The 24,902-nt window shown below is 45.3% G+C and overlaps 1 protein-coding gene across 4 annotated transcripts in view; it reads right to left on the bottom strand.

Moving 5' to 3' along the window:
- The window catches only part of BCL11B (BCL11 transcription factor B), a 97,317-nt gene that overhangs the window by 48,509 nt on the left and 23,906 nt on the right, over positions 1-24,902 (bottom strand). For 2 of the 4 annotated variants that reach the window (XM_069783512.1, XM_069783513.1), the window contains exon 3: positions 5,560-5,775. The exons of the other annotated variants lie outside the window; for them this stretch is intronic. In XM_069783512.1, coding sequence (XP_069639613.1) covers positions 5,560-5,775 — 216 coding nt within the window. The remainder of the gene's footprint in view (positions 1-5,559; positions 5,776-24,902) is intronic. 4 annotated transcript variants of the gene reach the window in all.

Genomic DNA, 24,902 nt, shown 5'->3' with positions numbered 1-24,902 from the left:
GAAACAGGATTCTTTGATTTAGCTCTCCATTTGGAGCGTTTGAAGAGTTCAGACTCTCGGGCTCAGCATAGTGGTATGCGATCGAGTTAACTCTCTCAATGTTGGAGCCATTGTCTTTACTGCAGGCAACGTTGCCTTGAACCCTTTTGTCCCAAGACTACCAGATTCAGTTCTACCCGTTAATATTGCAATTAAGGGCTTTTCTTTTTTCCTGGGATGTCTGGAAATGGCAAGCATCCACTTTAAAGCACCTTTAAATATCGCTATTGCTCCTGCTGGTTCTTAACTTGACATAATTAGGACTTACAAAGTTATAGTGATCAGGCATCTGTCTAGAACAAAGCCTCAGCCACACTCAAATTGCCAGCGCTGCTGCCCCATGCAGCACCCTAATTTTAGTTGCCTCTTTGCCATCTTAAGGTCTCTTCGCTGCCTCTTGACAAACATGCCAGTCAGTCAAAAAATCAGTTTGTGATTAGATCCATCTATTTTGAGTTTGGATCTGATTTTAATATCTGGTGAGACAGCTGCATAGACAGACAGGTCACATATGATTTTAATACTTGGATAGATGGATGAACACATAGATTGATAGATAGATGAAAAGATGGATGCATACACTCAGACTGATGCATTACTGGTTTTAGTATATATATCTCTCACACATCCCTGCACTCTCTAAGTACTGTCCACAAAGTCAATTCTACTATAGCATGCATTAAATATTTCACTAAAATAAATAAATACATGTAACCATGACTAATAGGGACATCTCTCCTGAATGTTAGCCAGTACTTTATGCAAACCTCTTCTTTATGCAGCAAAATGAAAAGATACATTTACAAAGGGTCTCAGGGAAACTATAGGTCTTTGTCTGCCCTCAGACACGTATACCCAATTCCTTTTTCTCCTCCCGAAAAAGCACCCAGTGCTGATCAGAAAACAAGTTTTAGTGGACTTTTTTTTTTTTTTTGAGATTCCACTCAACAAAAAATGAAGAGTAAAATATAAGTTATCGTCCTGGGACTTGATGATTTAGTAGGTTTTTGCTGGATGAGTTTGCATTCTCCGCTCTGATTACTGTTTTGTTTTCCATTGATCCTCCTGTGTTAATAAAACCCAGTCTGGAGTGAACAAAAGCTTGCTTCTTGTTCTAGTAAGAAATGTGCCGAGTGCATACCATATCATTAACATAAAAGTTTTTGAAATAATACTGCTTTCTAGACAGACTGTATTAATTGCATGAAGCTTTTTACAGCAGGGTGGTCTAACCTAATTCTTCTTATTGGCTGACTCCAGTTATAAAACCAACACAAAATTATTTTGGTGATATAATTGAAGGAGGGAAAAGTATTCTTTTAAAATCTATTATTTACTTACAGGTACTTCTTTTATCTTTACTGTCACCTTAACCTTTGCCAAGAAAACACCAGACTAGTTAAATGATGCAGCAAGTAGAATTTCAGTAGCCAAGTAAATTGATACTAACTTTACAAGATGACTGTGTGATTTTCAGAATGTCCTAATGACTAATATAGCTGATTCCTTGAATTCACAGGAGCTTGTTCCTCTTTTCTGAGCTATGGCCCCATGCCTTCCTCTATTTTAGACCTTAAACTTCACAGCCCTGTCCATTAATCACTGCTGTCCATGCCCACTTGCTGTTTTTATATATGCAACTAAGTATCATAATTGCTTTCCACCTCCTTCCATCAGCCTACATGTGGGAAGGAAGCAGTTTCACTGGTTAGCTGAATATATGTGTATTGGACAGATTTAATTATCTTTACGGAGGTATATAAAACCCTCACTCGTGGGCCCAGGTCCAAAGATTTTGGATCACGTATATATGTGAATGCAGGCATAGGGGTAAATTATTATCTGTGCCACTACAATCCCCTTTGTCTTATGCCGATTATAATTCCATTTCTGGGGCTTTTGCACTGTAGGATCTTCAGGGCAGGGACTTTTTTCTTTGGAGAGCGCACTGTAAAGTGCTATGCACTTCTGCACTGAGATTTTCAAAGCTCTTTTCTTGTTAACTTTAATGGGAAATGGGCATCCAAATCTCTTAGGCAGCTTTGACAATTTAAGCCTTAATGTACAATATTAATAAATCAGCATCATAAAAAGAGCCTTATAAAGACGTATTGTGAAAAAATAGCCCCACAAAAAGCATTGCAGTGTATGTGTGCATGCATACGGGCATATACTTTTCTTTACATAATTAAGTCTCTCAACAATCATTTGCATGTCTCTGTTATGCAAAAAAAACTGTGTATGTTTTACAGTTACCCTGAGCAGTTGCAATTCATTGAAATGAAATAAAAAGCAGGCTCAAAAAAGTACCCTAATCTGGCAAGGGGTAAAGCAAAATGAATGCTTTGCCCATTCATATTTTAGATCCAAGCTACACAACCCTGTGAATTTCATGACTCTATTCCAACTTCTAATTAAACAGGCACTAAAAACATTTAAATGGGAGAACCCAGTTCAACAGACAGAAGCCTCTGAGGCAAAAAATAAATAAATAAATAGACTGAGAGAGAGATTGTTCTAATGGTGGGTACTTTTTTTAAATCACATGGAAAAACATAGACCTTCAGTCACAAATTCCTCATCCTGTGGTGGCAAGACCACAAAGAATTGAACAAAGACCGAGGGGACCACAACCAGCACCGGCCGAGCGACAGTCGACACCCAAGCGGACTTCGCAGCATCATTCTCTGTGATTGAAACTACTATCAGCCAGCATCATTCACTGTGATTGAAACTACTATCAGCAGCACGTTTTCTAAAGATCGAAAACAGCTCTGGATGAGGCAGCATGACTTCCCTTGTGCATGACTGAACGTTACTCAGCATTCCAGGCAATAGCTCTTATCTAGGTCGGAGATTTCCAAATGCAGTTTTCACACATGCATACCCCAAATCCCACCAGCAGCCAAAAGTTTAGATTCTCCAGCACAAAACTGCTGGGACTCTTGAGGGCCCGATTTGTGAGTGGCCAGCAGAGATTTGGGAGAACCTGCAAATTCAAGCCTTCAGAGTTGCAGCCTGCTTGAGAACTGCATGGAAAAAATCCAGCTCCTGAATGCTGAAAAACAGGAAAGGTAAGAAATGATGAAGGAGGAGGAGAGGCGGGAACTGTTGATGGCTTTTGTTCAAAGAAGGAAACAATTCCTCAGAAGCAAGAACAGGGCTGACAGAATAAAAGGCTAATCAAGTCAGAGAGACAAGCAGATCTCTAAAGCTGGAGCAAGTGACTGTTGTAAATGTCTACATTAAAAAAGAGGGCACAATGCAGGGACCGTCACCAGATTATTAGTCGACACAAAGAACTCACTTTTCTTTCATTTCCACAAAACATTTTGGGGGCTAGAAAAATCCCGTAACCCTTGCCACAGGGTTTAAACCATGCCCAGGCTCATATACAGTGAATACTATGGGAGCTAAGAAAGGGTTAAGTAGACATAATCTCCTTTTTCAAGGGAAGCAAATGTTTCTTTCAAGCAGACCTTGACCAACTACTGTCATAAACATGTAGCATGCACTTTGATATAACCTATTCTCTAAGTGCTGCAGACTGCAGCAGTAATTACAGGAAGCCATGATAACAGGTCTCTCTCTCCACAGAGCTGGCATCGCTCTCCCAGCAAACAGGCAATTCTGAAAACTCACAGCGCACAACTCCAAAGTGAGAACTCAAAGTACTCAAAGTACAAAAGCCTTGCCTTCCCACGTTCTTTAATAAGTTATTCCTTCCTTCCTTTTCTATTTTTAGTTGTACTTGCTTCCCTCCCCACTAGCTGCTGGCATCAGAAGCAACAGGGAATCAGGGCATCCAGTTCATTGTTACAACTACCTGCTTACCAAAGGCACCTGTGTGCGTACCACAGCAGTGAGGACAGAGACAGCAAACCATGAGATCAGTTCCAGTTTGGCTTACTGGTTACAGGGAGGAGGGAAGGGAGGAGGCAGGGGAGCTATCTGACTTTCTGATCCAGCGCTCACCGTTCGTAAGAGTCCACCTCTACACCCATCTCAGGCCAGTTGGTCAATCTGCTGAGGCTGATGAAGGAGAGCCTGATTAAAAGAGCATCCCTCCCACACTGCATGCGGCAGCTCAGATAGGAAATCTGACCAAATCCTCTGGATGCACTGACGGCACCGTGCCACACAGGGCATTGCTGCAAGCCCAGTGCCTGCGCCCGCTGCAAGCAGCCGGGTGCAGGCTGAGCCTCTCCCAGGCAGCCCAGGAGCCTTCCTCGCACGCCCTCAGCTTCACCCAGGGTCGAAACAGGACCCTGTGGAGAGCTCTCAGCCTCCTCCCAAGAATACTTTATCTTTCAAGATCAAAGGTTTCCAAGATGCAAATTTAAATTTCTTGCAAAACTTTTTGTCTCGCTTTATTACAACAATGAGAGACGTACAGGGACATTCCCATGAGATACAGCGTACTGCAGCCAGGTGGTACCACTGCTCATGGAAGGAAAAAGCTGAGAGCAGCAAAGTTTTGCCGGCTTCAGGAGGACATGAGGAACCATTTCCCAAAGGCTTTACTCCTGACAGTCGTTGCTGTCTCTCTAAATCCTCTGGTCCTCACGCATTACTCATCCAGCATCATTCTGGGAACTTCCTATTGAAACTCCACGCACGTTAGCATGAATGAGGGCTGCAGGGTTTGGCCCACCACAGTGAGACTCCATAAACACTTGCGGATTTTGCCACAGCTGTATTTTCTTTTAAATCCTCCCCATTTTCACCTCTCCAGCCCGCAGTTCACCATAGACTCAATCTTGCAACTGAGCCATGCTCAGAAACACCCACTGATTTCAAAGAGATCGCTGGGTCTGAAATGATGGGGTCTGGCGACAATATGTCCGTGTCCTCTTTGGCTAGCTCGGTGCACCCTCATTTCCACATCACTTTCCCCTCCTCGCGGTGACAAAAGTCAGGCATCCGAAAGGAATAAAGGAAAAGAAAAGCTGATGGGGGAGAGGCGAGGGATGTGTGGCAAGTTACCAAGGAGCATTTTCTCAAAGCGAGGGAGAAAACGGCATGGAGCACATACATCCTGCGTGCACATGGATGCGGAGGAGAGCCTTTAATACAAATGATTGGGGAGGGACGAAAAAAAAAGGGGGGGGGGGGGAGGGGAAATACCTCAGATGTTAAATGTTATCCAATTAAGCTTAAAATAAACAGCCCAGAGAGAAGAAATCTTGATACTGGGGTATCACATTCGGTGAGGAGTCTCAGACATTTGTTCACAACGTGGCACAACCGGCCCGGCAGTGGCCGCCGGTGACAGCTGAAGGTGGGCAGGCGGGGGGGAGGGATGGGGAAATGGAGGGAGTCGCTCGCCCTTTCCCGCTCCCCATCCTCCGCCAGGGTGGAGGGGGAAGGAGGAAGGGGAGGGGGGTGGTTTAGGGCATCGTCTCTGCCTTCCCCACGCGAACCCAGCGAAGGCAGCTCTCCCACAGCAAAGACGACATCACTTGGCAGCACTACTGACCTTCAGATAGCAACAAAAAAAAAAAAAAATGTTTCTATTACCTGACAACTGACAATGACATCCAAATGTGCCTGACGTCTCAGTCTGAATCTCAGTCTGAGTCCCGCCAACTGAGACTGCACGTGCACCACAGCAGGGCAGGCTAAGGCAGGGCGGGAGGGAGGCCAGTGCGCGGAGAGGTGACGTGATCACGGATGTGTGAGGGTGGGAGGAGGCAGCTATGGGAGCCCCCGGCAGGTTTGCAGGCCTGGACGGCCCTGGAGAAAAAACAATAGAAAAAACTGTCAGTCGGATCTAAGTTTGAAGGGACAGAGGAGGCATCATCAGGGGAAACAAGCGAGGCGGGGGCTGGCTGCCTAACGCGCGACACGCTTGGTCTGACCCCCTCTCTGGGTCCGGCCGAGTCTGGCGGGCTCACGCTGGGCAGGGAAAGAGCAAGAAGAGACCTGGGGGACCCGCAAACCAGGGCTGGGGGCCCGCAGGGGGCACGGAGAGGGGCGAAGTCGGGGGGAACGGCCGGCCCTGGCACAGAGCAGAGCCGGAGGCGGCAGACGTCGCCACCGGCGCTTGCTCAGGGACCGAATCAAAAGGGGGATTATTGTTTTACGGCTGTGTTAATGCATTGAGACGACACAAAACTGGGCAGGCTTTCTGCCGAGCCGCCGCTGAAGCGGGCTCCGCACACCAGCCCGGACAAAGTGTGGTGACTTAGAGCTCAGATGGCTTCAGTGAGGTGCCAGGAGCCGAGCTCCCAGAAGGAAGCATTGGCGGATGCTGTGCTGCCTTCCCGCTTGAGCTGCGGCCAGTTGTGCATTTTACATGCCCCGATTATGCAGGCTGCTTCCCTATCGAGCCTGTGAAGAAGGGAGCAACCTTTTTTCCTGGTAGCTAAAAGACGGTATTGTAACCTCCAACCGTATTATTTATTTTTAACCCCTCTAGGAATCACCTGCCATTTAAAAGCTGTATTTTTAAAGAGTTTTCTCCTGCTCCACTGGAAACACTCGCTCCTCCTGGCACTAGTCCAAACTGAGCTCCACGGCTTTGAAAAACTAAGACACAAGTCTTAAATACCAATATACACCTGCACAAATACGCACGAGCATACACACATGCAGAATCAGGTAGGAGTCGCATTTTTGGCTGGCACGAATTAGCAGAGCTTAAAGGGAAGTTGAGCGAACAGCACTATCCACTGAGAATCCCACCCCCTTCATTTAAAACTATGCCTGCCACTTAATTATTAAATAAAGGGTAGCTACTAATCAAGGGCAGTTTCTAAATGAAGATATGTGGTGGAGTGGTCGCCATTAAAAAGCTGGCATTTGCCAACAGTTACCGCACAGTGGTAGATCAGAAACCACAGTTTCCCCCTGTATTTAGATCAGGAAATATGTGTGTTAATTGTGGGGTATCTTCTGGCAAATGCTCTCCTTTTTTTAATGGTGGCAATTCTGGCTGTGCATACGTGTGCCCCTTGCAGATATATACAAACACTGTAGCAGCAAGGAGAAATATTTATCTGTGCTCCCTCCAACCCTAGAAAAAACATTTTCAGAAGGAGCCTACACCGTGGCAGCAAGGAGAAATATTTATCCATGCTCCCTCCAACCCTAAAAAAGCAATACTTTCAAAGGGAGCCTCTCCACCTCGAGAGTCCTGATTCGGAAACTAGGCCTGCATGTTGATCTGACAGCTACACATGTGAGGCAAACGGGGATACTTCATCCCTGGCACAGCATCCAGCGCTCCAGTCTGCAAGGACTGCATTTGATTTTGTCGTTTATCTTAAATGGCTAAGAGACCACCAGTGCAAAACATTTGTGTGAAGCTTTTGCCAAAACCACAAGTGAAGAGTCTAAATTCCCTGTGTAAATACTTGAGCTTCGAGCATCAAGGATAAAATTTGTGCTCTTTTGTGAGGACTGGTTTTAAATAGAAGCCATCTCTGTGGCTTGTGGGACGAGGAAGGATTTTTTTATTTTGGGGGCTCAGTTGCTTTTGTAACTGTTTGATCTCCCTGGAAGTACTGCACAAGCAGGTAATGGTAACTACTATCCAGATCGTACCTACGTTGCATTTTGGGCAGGACTGTGCACTAGACACGTGTAAACTGCTGGAGTCAGACATGGACTTCTGTGTGTGTATGAACTACTCTTCTGCCACTGTAACATAAACGAGTAACAAGTTTGGTTTTTTCATGGAACAAGCAGAAAGTAACAAAGATTCCCTCCAAGGATGTAACAATTGTATCTTATATTCCTAACATTATAAAAATAACTAGGCTAGCATAGGCTATGTTGAGCTGCCTGGGCACTCGTCCTTGCTAGGAAAGTTGTGAGCTTGAAATCAGGATCTGGAGTAGGACAACAGGGCAGCTACGTCTCAGGTTACACCTAGACACGTCTGTGGCCCCACCATGACTAAGGGCACAGGTCCTGCAGTCACTTGGCCCTCTGCACATTGTGGTGCCATAGTACTTGTTTTGAAGGAGCTCATCACACAGAAGAGCTAAACGAAGCGCGCCAGGTGCACCATCAACCACAACGGCATGGGGGTTTAATGTGGAGGTGCATGGGTCCTAGCATGCAACACTACCCTGAGAGCAACAGCTTCTCCTCTAGTGATGGTGGGTCCCACCTGTCCATTGGCAATGAGTTTGATACAATCTGCACAGCCCTGAGGCATCCGAGAAGATGCTAAGAGCTCACCAAGTGGGTACAGGGAGGGCCTCCCTGCTCTTGTCCAATACATCTCCTCTAGCGTGAAAAAGGAAATAAGGTTTCAAATAGGAGGTTTCTAACCATCGCAGCAAAGGTATCTTCTGAGAGACTTCCAACAGAGGTACTGGGGACAAGCCAGCAATCCGCTTTAACAAGGTACCTAACAAATTTACGGGAAGGACTATATGAACCAGTTGCCAGTGAATGGACGGAACAGAACGTGTCACTCTGAAGGTCTTCTCTGTCCTTTGATGTATATATAAGGAAATGTAAAAGGCGCTAACTTAGTGTCAGAAAGGAAAGGGTTGGTAATGGAGAAGAAGAATAGACAAAGAGAGACTCTGGCAGATGCTCAGGGAGCCCCACCACCACTCCCGAGTCCAGCGCTAAAAGACAAAGATGGTGGGCCTGCCAGACCTGGAGGCTGAGTCTGCCCCTACAAGGGAAGTCAAGTCAGGTGGTCCCTCCTCCTCTTTGCTATCACTTCAGGGTTTGCTTCTTTGTCACAAATCAGGACAGTCTTATAGAACCAGCTCAAGTGGCAAATCATGAAGAGGGAAATCATATCCGCTGGCCTCAAGGAAAGGCATGGAGAAAAGGAGACCTCCACCATTAGGTACATGATACCTCTTCATAGCTCTAGAAAGAATAAGAGCAGTGCTCAGAAACACAAAGCTTATGTTTGCTAGGAACATGCCCATGTTTCACCTCTCCAGCTCCTCTCCTGTGGGATTTTTTTCCCCATAAAGGCTCTATTTAAAACTGAAAATTAAGACGGGGACTCTACCATTCTTCAACTTAACTGCTACAGGTGATGGACAAACAGAAAACAAACAAACAGATAAAAAGATAAACAGATATAGGTAGATAGACAGACAGTATCCTAAGGCGGTGCTGGGAGTTTTCTGCTTAACCCACGCAGCACCAGGCAAGGGAGGGCAGCCAGTCTCTGGAATTCTACAGCCAATTGACCACATCATGTTGCACACAGGTTTCAAAAAGAAAACACTCCTGCGAGCCCTTGGCTGCCATAAAGGACACAGCCACAACTGGCACTAAGGGAAAGCAGGCTGCAAGAACTGTGCTGCAGTCTTAGAGGAAAACATCCGATCCGACTGGGGTGAGCGGGCACACACACGCAGCTCTGTGTCGCTCGGACATTGCTGACACAATGTGTGAGGCTCGGTTTTCTTCTTGGGTCAGCACTGGGAAATCACTCACCTGCACTGCAGATCTCAATTACATATTCTGCATTCATTCTGCATGGATGCGAAGGGGAGTTTTGCACGTAGCATGAGTGTGAAACATGCACAGGGACTGTCACTATGTAAATAAAAGATCTGCACTGCTGATGGTAAAGGAGAATTTTGTCCTCATGCTTTAAACAGGCTCGGCATATACTCAGTGCATGGCAGTAGCTCACTGGTTATGTTGACTCCCAGGCACGGCTAAGAGTAAATTTTTTGCTCTCTGCTATTTTTAAACTTGCAAAGAAGAAAATAAGGTAAATTGGACATGACCCCAGAAGATGGAAATGAGCATAAAAGCCTAGATGAACATGACAAAAGCCACAATCAAGGCATAAATTGCATCCTTTTGTTGTCCCTCTCCCTGAACCTAGGCATGACTGGCCATATGATATGGTATACGTAGAACACGACACTCCTCTGGCACATCTGCAGAAAAGTCCCCGAGCAAAGCACAAAGACGGAGCCACAAGCAGTGTTCACAATGTCCCACCTCAGGTTCCGAGGACATTCAGAGTGGTGCAGAGTGTGGTTCAGAGCAGGGGACGCGATCTCAGTTTAAGAGACCTTGCTTTACAGTTCGTGTTGCGTGTAAATGCAGCCGCATGTAGCTGGTGTGTCCCTGGGGGTGTTGCGTGCTTGCCTGGGTGGGTGCCTGGGTGGGTGTCTGTGCACAGGCAGACAGGCAGCTGCACAGGCAGACGTGTAAACCACTTAACAGGGCACGCACCAAGTTTTTCTCTGTGTGTCTCTGTGCCTGTCTGGTGATGGAAAATCAATCAATAGCTGGTTAGAGACTAAAGCTCAGTTCCATTATTAAAAAACTCTTTCAATAAAAAGAAAAACATCTGTTCAAACAGTGTATGGCTACAAATTCAGAGTGCAGGCTGCAGCCTCAACCCTGCCCTGTGCCCGTCATGTTCAGGGAGAGTACTGCAGATGTTTTGAGATGGGTTTTACATGAACCATTGCAGCAGCCTTGAACAGACACATCCAAAAGTGAAAGACAGATCTATTCACTAATCTTTCCAACAGATTTTTTCCAAGCTTTTCCTAAAACAAGTTGTCTCATCTGTATTACACCCTCTCATACGGACTGTTCCCAACTGACACTATTATCTTTCCACCATGTCTCTTTACACAGACACCAACAGGGTTGATGAAGCAAACTTGCACAAGCACACACGTGTACAGACACAGAGTGTACAGAGACACGGAGGCACAACCAGTTCCAACAGCAGCTAGCAGAGCAATGCATGGATACCCTGCAAGTGGTGGACACCCACAGCATCCCCCAGGAAAGGCTGAAAGACTCAGTGGTACAGGCAGACACGCTATTATACACACTCAGGCACAGAGTCCAGCACTCAGCCAGACACACCTGCACACCAGCCTTTACCTCTTCCCCCAGCACACGCATAGCGGTTTTGGAGCAGTTCCCCTGCACCGACTTACGATGCTGAGACTAAAACTTCGCTCAAGCTGGAAATGGAAAGGCGGCACTGGGGAAAGAAGAAGGAGGGCAGGGCAGGGATTTCTTGTTATATTTTGCTCAGGGATTTTTTTTTTTTTTGGCAGACAAGGATTCCCTTTGAATTGATACATTTCTTTCTCCCAAGAATTTCAAATGATAATGCATAAATGAGTCATAGATCAAGAACAGCGACGTGGTGAGCAAGAAGGAGAAAGAGTGTAAGTGAGGGGCACTGGCACAGAAATTTGACAGTACCCCAATCCCCCCCTTCCTCCCCCCATGCCAAGACATTAATTCTCACAAGTCGGAGAAAATTACTATGCATGAATGCAAAAAGCATGATCAGGAGTAATTAACATGGCTTCATATGCAAATTTTATTAATGCAGAAGTACAAAGTCATTATGCAAATGAAACTTACGTCAACTCTCTTGACAAATATTCATCTCTAAAGCTCAAGTTTCTCCCTTCTAATTTTTTTTTATTATTTTTTGGTGTAAAACCAAAAAAAAAAAAAAAGTGACGAGGACTGTTTGACAAGTTTGCAAAGTTGTTTTTCAACTGGAGAAATTTATTCTTGCATTGTTGATATTTTTTTTGTTGTTGTTGTTGGCAGGTACACGACAGCTCATGGAAGAGAGCGGGAGGATGGGGGACGCAGGCTACCAGCAGCAGGCAGCCAATCAAAACGCCAGCGGCTGTAATGAGCGCGATTGATGACTGTTTGGCTTTACTGCAGGGTAATGAACTAGAATCCAGTCTGAGGAGGAAAAAAATATGAATATTCATGAAGCTGTGCTCCTGCCTTTGATGATTAAAGAAATTTTTAATATTCAAATAAGCGCTTGCCAAGTGATTAACAAAGAACAAGCACGCAGGAATATGGAAATGGAGCTGTGGAAGATTTGGGAGTCACAGTCTGTGCAGAAAAGACAGCACAAAATTTCATAAACAAGATAGGCAGATAACCCAATTCAAATCTGAGCAAATAAAGGGGGAAAAAAATCCCCTTCTTTTTAATCAGTTTGGATATTGTATCAGTCACTTTGTTTTAGAGTGCGAAGGAGAATAAAAGCAACCAATGCAATAAGACGGGGAAAAATCCAAACCCTGAGAAACCCAACCCAGCAATTACAAAGTAAGAATCCTGGGTGAGAAACCAATAGGAAAATGATGGCTAAGTCCACTGTCTGCTGTGGGCTATTGCTTTTCAAAAGCAGGAGCTTGCCTGATGCTGAGAGCCTACCGGCTACTGAGAACCGCCAACTTGTTGTATACAGGCAGGAGTCAAAAGTATCCCAAAATAACCGAGACCGGTCCCTGCCGTTAAATCCCTTTCCTTGGCTAGAGGGTGCGTCGCAGGGTTTGACCACTGTCTGGGAGAGGAGGGAGGGAGTGCAACAGAAAGAAGAAATATTATTGCCAGGGAAAAGAAAGTGCAAAAGGAGGGTGCAAGGAGGTCTCAGCTGCCCACTCTAGTAATCAGTTGGTAAGAAATGTGTTTTCCATGTCTGAGGCAGAAAGGTCCTCCACTCCCCACAGGTTTCTGAAGAAGGATAAAAAAATCCAGCCACATTACAAAATGTCTGATAAGTTCAGGCTCTCACAGTTTAATAGCTTCACTAAGGATTCACACTGAAGCACATAATAACAATATTAGCTGCTAAAATGACTTTGCAGTTAAAATACATCTAATTAGCAGCCAGCAACAGCCTTTTTTTTTTTTCCCTCGTCTTTTTTGGAAAAACAGTTAACTTCAGGGCTACCTTATACCACAATGAAATGTGGTTGAACGCTTTCTGTTACTCAGAAGCCAGAGTAAGGATGTCTTCAAACTCTTAGGGCACTGGAAAACCGACTCACCTTCTTTGTTATTAAATCCTGGGCCTATTTGGCTTTTCTGCACATATTTAAAACCTCTGGCTAATTATTTCCTATTTTAAAATCTAAAGAAAGCATAGGCTAGGTACCATTTAATAATTAGCTGGTGTCTTCAGAATGCAACATTTCAAGTCTACTTAGAAAAGAAAAAAAATAATAACAGCATGACGACAATGCAACAAAATGTACAAAACGGCCATGACCGGAACCTTCAGAGCTGCCGTGAAAACACATCATGGAGCTAATGGGATTTTTTCCCCTATATCTGCTCCATTTTTGGAGATACAAAAATACCCACTATTGATGTACCATGGGAAAGAAAAAAGGAAGGGAAGGGAAGGAGGGGGGAAAAAAAAAAAAAAAAAGAAATGCTTAAACATAAGTAAAGATAAGGTTAAACACCAGGCAGGGGTATTGCTGGGAGTCTTTCCTCTGAATAATGCCAAGACCTTTCGAAGATGCCTGTTGTCTCTAGGTGTGTGTGGGTGGGTGAAGTGTGATATTACATAACACACACGCGGCAGCGGCTGTGCACAACCGTACTGATTAAAATGCTCGACTGTGAAACTCAGCTCTCCATTTCCTGGGCTGTTAGTAGCTCGTGTCAGACCCTTGAACACCATAAATGTTACCCTTTGTCTATGAGATTCCTTGGCTTTATTTTAATCAATGCATTTTCTTTTTTAATGACAGAGAAGCAACTACCAGCTCATACAGTTGGTTGCTTTGAAGCCCTTCTTAAATGGCAGTTGAGTTCTACCATATAAATGTGAATACTTAATATTTATGCCACATTTTCTTCCTTTCTTTAAAAGCACCCCATTTACATATTTCTGGAGAATAATGATACTTCAGCAGGGCAGGTGAACACACATTTCGGCATATGGAGTCAATGGGAAAAAGTATTAAGAGTCAATATTGTAAAAATCAGCCCCTAAATTTAAGTGGCTTGAATTGAGCGTGCAGCTGTGGTTGCCTGTCAGTAGTTAGATGCTGTAATAATAATAATAACAACAACAACAACAATAATAACAATAATAATAATAATAATACGCCTTTCATTTCTCTAGTGCCTTCCACGCAAAGATCTGGAAGCACTTTACAAAGATAAATAAACTGAGCTTGGAACACCCCGTGTGGTTAATAAATATCCTAATAAATACCCTGTTTTGCGCATGTAACTCTTCTCACTGCATAAAAATCCACATTTTAGGTTGTCCACATATTTGCGCATGGCATTTTGGAGGCTCAGACATCAAGGGCAGGCTGTAGAGATTTCTACTTACCTAAGAGACCGTGTGGATTCCCAGAAGTAGCCCACACTATGCCTGCAAGATTGCTTATGCAGTGCCAAAACCTGTCTTTTAGGAAATGGGGGGGTGGGTTGTCACTGGACCTGCTCGGGGGCCTGGGTGGGAGGCCCGCGGGGGCATCCAGGTGCCACACGGCAGCATCGGCAGCATCCCTATGAGCCGGGTCCCCGTGGGGGCTCCTGCAGGACCACCTGCCCCCCCTCCCACCTGATGCTCATCCAAACCTGCTCCCAGATCCTTTGCCTTTGTGCTTTGAACACGAAGCTAAGTGAAAAAGTGAAATATCGTGGCTCACCCCGATTAAACACACAAGAAAAATTACTCTCGCCCACCCCGAGGCTGCATTCATCGCTTCCTCCTGCTGTGCCCTCTGCCCACCCCACCGATGCAAGGCTTTGCCCCCAGAGGACCGTATCCCTCCGCTATGAGAGGAACCAGGAGCGAGAGCAGGGGAAACAAGGGCAGGATTGGGCCTAAAACATCGTAAGGCAGAAGTAAATACAGCATATCAAAAGCCGCGATATAAATATAACATAGGAAACCAGGGCGTTTTCTCATCTCAGGAGGGTGGTCTTGCAGACAGGGCTCTGGGCTGGCAGGGGGGCCAAGGCACACCCCAGGGCACGAGCCACCCAGGCTACTGCACATCTCCTCCCGGAGCTTGGCTTTCCCCTTCCCACCCTTCGCCTGTCTGGTCTGTTCAGCCCCAAAACGCTTCCAAGCAGAGCCTGGCTCTTGCTCCGGGGGTGCAGAGTGCCTAACACAATGGTGCCCTGATCTGAGCTTCAATGTCCAGAAGCTACCACAATAAACTAACAAATAACAATAATCACCCTGATTTGTGGATTTTGCTTTCCAAAAGGCATAAAGGGTTGACAATAAACAGTTCATCAATTTTCCCAAGTTTGTTCCCCAACTCTTGTAATTAAGTCCTGGGGAGTTTCAATGGTTGTAAAAATCCTTATGGGGATTAAAATTTTTAGTCCTGATTATACCGTGAATATTTCTACATACCAACAAATATTCCTGATGTAATTGAAACATATAACCACCCTAATAGACGATTGCAGCAATTTAACAGGCCCTGGAATTAATAAAGGAACTCACTGGATGGAAAGAGCTGTTTCCAAAGGGCAAAATAATACATACAGGCAGCTACAGAGAGAAATACCACTACAAATAACCAGAGGGCTTGACCACAAGAACGTGGTCAAGAGGCTAAAATGAAGTGGCCAGGGAAGAGCCTCAGATAGGCAGGAATCAGTAACACTGGTGGATTTCTCCTCTGCCTTGGCCATTCAGGACTGAACCCTGCAAACATGTATCCTCGGGCAGAATATGGCCTCTGGAAAAGAGAACAGCAGGATTTGCTGCTCGGGTAGGTATCTCTTCCTTGCTCTGAAGTTTGCCTTCTACTAGTATTTTTTAATTTTTTCCCTGTCCCACACTAAAATTGGAAAAAAAAAAAAAAAAAAAGAGTGGTGAAATGAGGCAGGATGAGGCTTTAGCAGCTGTTTGGTAGCAAAAACAATTCCTGGAAGGGGAGGGAACTTGAGGAAAGAGAGGCAGATGAAGTCACTCTGCCCCTCTGTGCCTCAGTCTCCCCATCTGTGAAAATCAGCTAATGACATCCACCTGATTTAGTTAAATGTCCTGGAAACTAAGACGACTCTGTAACAGCAATATATTAAGCAGCAGCACTGTTAACTGCTTCACTGCTGGAAATTCGAAGGAGGACCATCAGGTGATGCTGATGTCCCTGCAAAGCACAGATGGACAAACTTAATATACAGACACAATTAGCTTTGGGAGAGAATAACAGCTCCTTGTTTTTTGGCTCACCCCTTGCCAAAAGCAGTGTAAGTGTAGGCACTTTATAAGTGCTGAATTTCAATGTGAAAAATAGTCTACCTACCTAGTGTGAACGCATACATTAGACTTCAAGCAATATAACAGTGTTTGGGGGGGGGGGTCCCGTTAACGTGCACGTTTATAATTTGCAAGTTTTCCCTTGTGCACAGAGCATGTTCACACTCAGCAGAGCATTTCACTAAGATCAAGAAAACTTAAGCAAAGCAGAGCAAGCGATCGTAACGGGGTAAAAAGCAACAGAGATTTTTAAAATGAGGATTCCCTTTGAGTTTTGGATCTCTCGGGGGGGAAAACCAATCCAGCTGCGTGTGTACAAGTGGGCCCAAGTCCGATACCTGAATGTGTCAAATTAAATGAGCGGAGCAATCAGCTGGAGATGGTAAAACAATCCACCAAACATGGGGAACTCGGAGGATCTAAAGCTTCAGTCCTCCATTTACTGGACACCGGCACAACTGAGTAAATAATGCTCTCTGAATAGAAAAGAGGCCAGAAAATTAACTAGCTTTTAAATAACGAAAGAAAGCAGACAAATAAACCAGCAACCAGGAATCTAGTTCAGACTACAATGTAAGTTAAAAAAGGGAAATAATAAACCGACATTTCATTTGCACAAGGAAGCATGTTGCAAACCTGCGCCCAATCCTGCTGCTACATAGCACAATTAAAGTTTCACCTGAAGACCTGGATCCAAGCAGAATTTGGCCAGTCACAACGCTAATTAGACAGGATAACTGAACCCTGCACCAGGAGAGGTAAAACACAAGTACGAGAGTATGACACAAAACTAACAGCAAAGCCAACTACAAGAATCCAAGAACCATTCTGCATATGGGACATTTTTTCTGAGGTATATTTTTTCTGGACCAGATTTCCCCATAACTCCCAATTCACCAATTTATTTGTACACAATAGCATCTTTCTTAATAAGATAAAAGTATAAGCCACAAAAAGGCTTCTTATTATCAGGTCCGCTTGAAATGGAAGCTGAAGTTGATTACCCAGGAAAGTGTATTTAAAAAAAATAAAATAACAAAACAGAGATACTATACAAACCAAGGTGAAGCAAAAGAATTCCTTCAAACATCCATGGTCAGGATGAGGAAACAATGTTAAATTCATACCTATCACCCCAGTAAAATAAAAGCTAGTGGGTTTTTGTTTTGTTTCTGATGAAAATGTCAATATACTCAAATGGCAGCTTATTGCTGTATATCACAGTCTAACCAAATCTTTCTATAACCTCTTGCATTACAAGCAAAATCTCTAAAATGTCACCAACTAAAAAACTGAACTAGCCTGTAATTAGTTTCAACAAAGTAGTCCTTTTAACCCTAATTTTCTAGATGTAGATGGCATTTCTACAGTAAGCGTTATGAACCTTCCTTAAGGACAAGCGGAATCAAACTGTAAAATCATAAGCAGCGATCTAGTAGTTCTTCCTCTAAGCAAGCCTTTTATTTCCCTGTAATAAATTCAAATCCAGTCCTCATTCTCTTAATAGGTGATCAGAGAAAATATGCATGCACACCTAAACCACTACAACAAACCTTATTTTTTAAATAACACTTCAATCACTAATATAATAAAGACTGTTGTAACACGTTAGCACTGGTATCATTATTCCTTATGATTCAATATTCTAATGACTGGCTGTAACAGAGGTTTATGTTCTGCCGAGGTTTATACCACTATTTAATGTAATTAAGCAAACTGGCAGCCAATGCCTCTATGGAAATATCATTTCTATCGCAGAGTATTCCCACCAGAAATTCAGAGGAATCATAACATACAAACTTTGATTCTGTTTATTTTTTCCCCTGTTCTGAAACTGATCTGGCACTTCTTGGACTTAGTAGAAGAAGGAATTAATTTGGCTTCTGTAGACATGTTATTATTGACAATACTAATAATCTATGACAAATGGGCCAACCCCGCTCCTCTGTTTCAGCAGGCATTGCAGCCTGCGACATCGCTTTGCAAAACCCCAGAGCTGGACTCTTCTTGTGCCGGGAGCCCTGTGAGTGTACCAGCAATGGGGTTTTAAGCAAGCCATTAAAATGCTAATATTCAGCACGGGCCAGATCCGTGTTACCACTGAAAGCAGAACTAAAGCTCCTCTGGAGACAGGATAAGGCCCTTCCAATGTGATCAAAGAGTAAATACATGCAAAGCTCTGATGGGAAAAAGGATCTTTTTTCTAATTTTAAAACCAAACAGGGAAAGTCCACCAGGCTCGTAATCCATGTTACAGTCACATCTGGGATCACTGACATCTGGGATAACAGTGGCAAGGAGTCCAGGCTAAAAAGTTGCCACCTGAGGTCAAAGAGGAGGGCTTAATAACCAGGACTGCATCAAAACAGAGGTATTTACCTTTTGGGCTACACTCCCCTCCACTCAACACAGTTCTGCTGATGACAGCAGATGTGACACATATACATATATACACACACACATGCACTTATAGCTGTGCACAGCTTTGTCATGTCTGCATTTACCCCACATTACAAAGGGAGCTCAGCCCCTTCAGCAGCCCTCACTCAAGCAAGAGGTTTATGGAGCTGCCCAGGAGCACGCAGTCAGGAGCAGAATTCAGCCCCAAAACCAGAGCTCACCCGCTGCCTGCAAACAGCAGAGCTCACGAGCTGACTTGGTTAAAATAAAGGCTTAGTTACCTCTCACTCCCAGCTGTAAAGCGCTCTGCGGAGGGGAAAAAAACCCAAAACAATGCTGAAACAGAACCCACACCCATTTGTGGGGAGAATGGGACAAGGAATGATAACGAGAAAGGGAAAATGTCTGGTTCCTATTATTGCTACCTGCAGCACCTTACCTGCACAAACAGCTTCTGGAACAGAAGTTCAACTTTCCTTAATCTGGACTCTTAAACTGCCAGGATCTGGTTACATTTTCTCCTTCTCCACATTTTAATACTTTCATTTTATATCCCAATATGGGGGGGGGGGGGGGGAATCTCAGTGTCACTGTAAGAAAGAAGTCACCGGGTTTTGCGATCCAGCAGCTTCCTTGGCAGAGGCAACTGCTGGTTGGCATAATCCACTCGTTTGACAAAACTACTATTTCTGGGCACGGGCTCAAAAACAGGTAGGAAGCAAATGCTGAGAAATAAGGAAGTAAAAACAGCCAACAGATTTTTCACTACCAAGAACGCCAAGAGTAAACATGATTTATTTAGCTGTGTTTAACATGTCTCTTCTGCACTAGACTGCAGAAATCTGCTTGCATTTAGAGCAGGAGGAGGAGGACGCGGGGGGGAAGGGATGAAAAGGGAATCCATTACGGCGCTCCGCTGGTACTTTCTGAATTGTTCAGTCACACAGTTTTATTGAGTACAAGTATTTTCTAGCCCAAAATATATTCATGTGTCAGAAGAAAGCAGCACTAATCTGCTGTTAATTAACAAGCTGCTGCTAACAAAAGATGAAGGACCCAATTCATACAAACAATATTTACGTGGGTGTCGCACGATTTTGTCACAGATCTTTTCCTCCCCCACCCCTTTCCCCCCTGCCTCCTCCTCTTCTTCAGCACCCAGTTGCACCGATGCAGCGCAGAGGAGTCCCAGCTCCTCTTGGGACCAACACCCACAGCAGTGGCAACGACACCCATCCTTGTCCCGATCCAGCCAAACTCGGACAGGATCTCACCCAAGGCACCCAGCTCCGGGGCTCCCATCTCCCCACGCGGGGAATGGCCCTATCGCATGCTCGCAAGTGAAATTTCCTTAGATCCTTATTCAATTACACGGCAGAAGCCATCTCCTGGCGCCGTGCCCGCGGTGGCAATGCCGCCGAGGCTCCGGGAAGTGGCACGAAGCCTCCCATCCTCCACATCCATCCTCACCAGCAGCGCACGGGCTGCGAGAGGGGACGGGCGAGATCGCCGCCCTCCCCGGTGCCCTGTCTGCGATTTCACATTTGTTTAATCCAACCGTTTCGCCAAGGACTTTGGGAAGGGGGAGAACTTGCTAACAGCACGGAGACCCAGAGGGATTTGGGCTTGTTCAAAAATATCAGCGCACGTACCAAAAGGTAGGGCTGTGAGCGGTGAACCAGAGGGCAGGCTCTCCAGGCCATAGCCCCCTGCCGTCACCCGCTCCCTGCTGTCATTTTGGACGGTAGCGCTTGCAGCCTTATCCAGAGGGGTGCTGAGTGTGGCAGACCGCCCCGAGACCCTGCCGGACGCAGCCGGGCACTTTGGAAAATCAAGCCATTCACATCTTTTCTGCCTCATCTGAGAAATGAGAGCGCCTATCTGCATATCTCCTGTGGGCGGTTTAAAGCTGGCGCTGGCAAAGAGATGGGAGGTTTAAAATCGACAACAACGAGCACTAAAAATTCCTGGACTTGCTCCACTGCTGGGAACAAAGGTGGGATTGCAGGGTTGGAGAAAGGGCTGATGGTCTCCTGCGCTTTACCCATCAAACCATGCAGACCTGCCCTAGAGAAGGGTTATGGGGCACAGGGTTTAGGCTCTGCTCAGCACTGCCATCACCCAGCCAGGGCTGGGAGAAGTGTAGGGGCAGGAGGGTGGGAAACAGAAGTATTCAAGTGTGATCTTAGATGTGCCAGGGTTCTCCCGTAATGGCACACTGGGGTGGTATTTCTGCTAGCACGGTGCTCTGCACACCCCAGTTAGTGCCTCGCCCTGAAGGCCACAGTTTCCTCAGCAAGAAACAAACTCCGCTGGAGCATACGCACATCTGCCCTTCCAGGTCTTCTTTCTGTACCCTTACCCTGTTCCCCAAAACATGGGTTTTTCACTGCAAAAGTCACAGCCACCCGCCCAGCACATCCCCCGGGCACCGTCGCCAGCACCCAGCCCCACTTGCTGGCCCCAGCTCTCCCCCTGCCGCTGGCTCCCCCCCCAGGACCTGCTCTGGGCTCTGCCCTGATTGTAAACTAGCACCGACTCTTCTGCACATCTGCCCCTCTTTGTGCACGTCCAGAGTCACCTTTGCCATTTCTTGACCAGCATTTTAACAAAGTCCCGGCCTGGGCTTTTTTTGAATATTTTTTTTTTCTTAACAGTGATACTTGAAACACTGACATTTACCATTTGAAAAGCAAAGCGAACACATTTAAACAAGCGTCTTAAAAGAGCTAATGAAAGAGAAACAGATCCATCTGTATTGTATTCTCCACCCTCTATCGCTCAAAAAAATAAACCTTTCCAGACAGCAGGGAAGTCTCCCAACAGCGAAGACAATAGGAGTTCCCAAGCTTCCCACTGAGGGAGTGAGGACAACCAGTGCATCACCCCACCTAGGTAACGCCTGCTGCAATCTGCCGGTCGCCCAGCACAAACCCTAGCCTGAGCAGCTCCAGGGCTCCAGTGCCCACAGAGACCTCATCAGTCCGGCTCGTCAGTCCTTCCCAAACAAGCAGGTGCCTTTGTTAGGGGTCTCTGACAGACACCGCTACATCCATAACCTCCTCCTGCTTAAATATTTCTAATGAACGTTAATTGTCAGAGAGGGAGCACTGAGGATTGAGGGTGTTTCTCCTCACCCACAGAGCAGTCATGGTAAGGATGAGGCCAGTCCAAAAGAATGCACTGTCAAAAGCCCCCTGACCTGAGGGATGGGTGCTTCTGGGGGCCAGCAAAGGTGTCCTTTGCTCCTGCGTACTAGTGCTGCTAAGAGAAAACTACCTTGTGCATCCCCTTCAAGAAACAGCTCCGATCGGGTATCCTCAATCAGCTTCAACAAAAATAAAGTGCATCATCTTAAATGATGAACTTTGCACAATGAGGACAGCATCCTTCAGTGGGGGTTGGAGTTGGGGCTCAGGGGGGAGTTTTAGGGGGTTTGGGGGGTTACTGTTTTAATGTCTTTCTGCAAAAAGGCCCTGTACCATAAATGTTAATCAAACACTATATTCTGCCTTTTAGTCTTGAACAATTATGAGTACAGTTTTGTGATCTTTAGCCATATTTACTGATACTCAAAGGCAGATTCTATCTTGTTAGATTGTTATAAATGGGACCCCAGGGAATCGGCACACAGGCGGAGGCAGATGTGAAAGAGCCTTCTCAGAGCTTGGGTATACTTCAGTTTTCTACTGCTGAAATTATGAATGTTTTGGAGAAAAAAAACAACTTTAGATTCCTGTGCCAGATCATTACAAAGAGCTGTCGGTAGACTAAAAAAAAAAGTTCCATTTTGCTGAACTTAAGATTTTTTAAGGTTAACTGTTAAATTTCAAAGTGTGGCTTACATGTGCTGGCCACTTGTATGTACAAAAGTTTCACAGACAGACACAGAAAAGGTCTCTGGTTATAAACCATTAAGGAAAGAAACCCACAAATTCTATCTCATTCTCTCTTAAGTGTATTGTTTTTGCTCCAGACCTGTTTCATAATACGATAAAATAGAGGCATGTTTCTGACACTAGATTTGAGAAGCCGTCACATTAACGGTAAACTTTTAATCTGCTATAGACAAACAGCACACATTTTTATTTCCCGAGTAACAGCTCTGGAGAAATGTTTAAACAAGAGTTTAAGAGCTTTGTGGTAAAGCCACATATAGGGGTCTCGGACAGCTACTGGGTTTGAGCTTCTTTTTTTGTTGGTGTTGTCCTTTTTTAATTCTTTAAATAAGCTACTCAAAGGTAGACTTCTAGGAGCAGAGTAACCAAGATGCACAGTAAAATGAACCTCTAGGCTTGCTTTTATTTCTAGTTAATAAAAAAGAAATGTTTAACCTGAAACACAGGCCCAAATTTCTAGCTGTTCATCCCCATCTTTTTATTTTCTTGGGACTCACAATCGAATACTTTTAAGAAGTTAATTGTGTCACAATTAGTAACACATTAGTCCTCTGATATTTTTAATAGCAACCCAGGTTTTTCCCCAAGGCACTTAAAAATGGCAGGCTCGGCTATACTATCCTTTTTTTAAAACTCCCATGCACTTTCTTCTTTAAAAACCTCCCACATGCATTTCACTCGGTCTGAAAATACCACCACAGATCTTAATCCTGCCAACGCTTACAGGCGCGCTTAACTTTCTGCACATCAGTAATCCCGCTGACTGCAAGAGGACCGTTGGCGTACCTACAGCTCGGTGCAAGCTAAGGATGAAATCCTGCCTTCGCTAAAGCCAATGGCAAAACCCCCATTGACGTCAATAAGGTTATGCTTTGACATCCAGTTTGTTGCAGGATTGGGACCATCCTCATTTCAAGGTACTTTCCCAAAGTCTTTTTTGTTGGTTTTTTTCTTCCTTTTTTCTTCCTGCTGTTTCTCCCCCTCACCTCCCACACTCGCTGTTGTGGGGCCCCATATTGAGACCACTTGAAAACTTCTGCCTTTCAAATCCCTCCGCAAGGGAAACCCCCTCGCTGAGACGGGAAACATCCTTTGCAGGTAAAGCTGAAAGAAACTCTTTTGCCCCGCTGCGTGCGTTTGAGTAAACTAATTAAAACCTGGGAACTTGGGTTCCAAACGATGCCAAGAAGCAATCGTTAGCATGAGCTGAAGTGAAATGGAAGCTCCAGACGTTTAAAATTAGCTGTAGGGAAAAGAAAAAAAAGGGGGGGAGGAAGCAGGGGGAAAGGCTTTTTTGTAATTTTACCGTCAAGCTGACGTGGTGCAGCTTGGACTGCATGGGGTTAAAATGAATTGGGGGGGGCTTGCTCTACAGTGAAGGGGGAAAGCGCTGCTGAAAAGCAGGGGAGGGGGAAGCAGCGGCAGCCGGCTCGGAAGCGCTGCAGTGCTGTGAAGAGCAGGCAGAAGTGAGCAAACCAGCTGAACCGCTTGCAGAATTAATCAGTAACAAAGAGGCTGGAGCTGTTGGCGGGCTTCAGCCCTTGAACCTGGACTCTGCTCTATAAATTTCAACTTGGAATGGCTCTCTACTTGTTGAAAGACAGGTTGGCTCCAGGCCAAGCCATAGGGGGAAAAAAAAAAAAAGAAGGCAAAAAAAAAAAAATTCCTTCTTGCTCAGGAAACTTCCCTTCAGTTTCTAACTCTTTTTATGAGCTAGTAATAGGGCACTCCAGAAAACGGGAAACGAAAAGCCGGTATTGAAAGGAAAAAATGAGCCGGGAGTTGGTTTAATAAAGAAAATAAAACAAGTAGGTGCTAAATTCAAATCTGGATTTTGCCTGCGCCCAAGTACATCAGCTATAATAGAAGACTTCAGAGCACCTCGCCAATAATTCAAAGGAGACTTTTACAGTTACATTAGCTGGCTACAGGTTTGACGCTGAAAATAATAAATGTCTTAAAAGAAGAGGGCTGTTTAATCCCTGTCTGCAGTCTCGTCATGTTCTCTCCTCCCCCACCACTCCACCTTGTTTAAATGACCATTACGAAAGCAGCGTGGTATAAAAAACATGTAGAACCATCATTTATTCAGCAGTATGTCTTTCCTTTCTTGTTTTTCCCCTCTTCGAACGGGGTGTGCGGGAGAGCCGACGCTCTCCTCGGGCTCTGCTCATTGCCAAGGCAATTTCAGCCACAAACACCCGGCCGCCGCGGTGCTCTCCCGGCGTGAGCAGACAAGGAGCGGGCTGGGGCAGAGCGAGGGGCTGGAGTGCGGAGGGGGGGAGCTGTCAAAGTGGGAAGAAAGAAGGCAAACAGCTATTCAGAGGCCAGACGCGCGGAGCAAGGTCAGCCGCAGAGACACAGCCCCTTGCAGCAGCTATGCAATTACGGCCGAAGTCTGCCCAGCACCGGGAGTCCCACAGCCTGCACGCAAGGGCTGCACCGGAGGATCTAGGGCAGCTGGAAGAAGGTGTATAATGGTTTTAATTGCTCTTCCGAGGTGCTGAAGGGTAGATGAGATGCTCTTTAGCTAGAGCGGGGGGCTGACGCTCTGTACCACTTGCAAGAATATGTGCAGA

This window comes from Haliaeetus albicilla, chromosome 5 (genome assembly GCF_947461875.1).
Source record: "Haliaeetus albicilla chromosome 5, bHalAlb1.1, whole genome shotgun sequence".
Classification (NCBI taxonomy): Eukaryota; Metazoa; Chordata; class Aves; order Accipitriformes; family Accipitridae; genus Haliaeetus; species Haliaeetus albicilla.
This window is presented reverse-complemented; position numbering and strand designations above follow the sequence as displayed.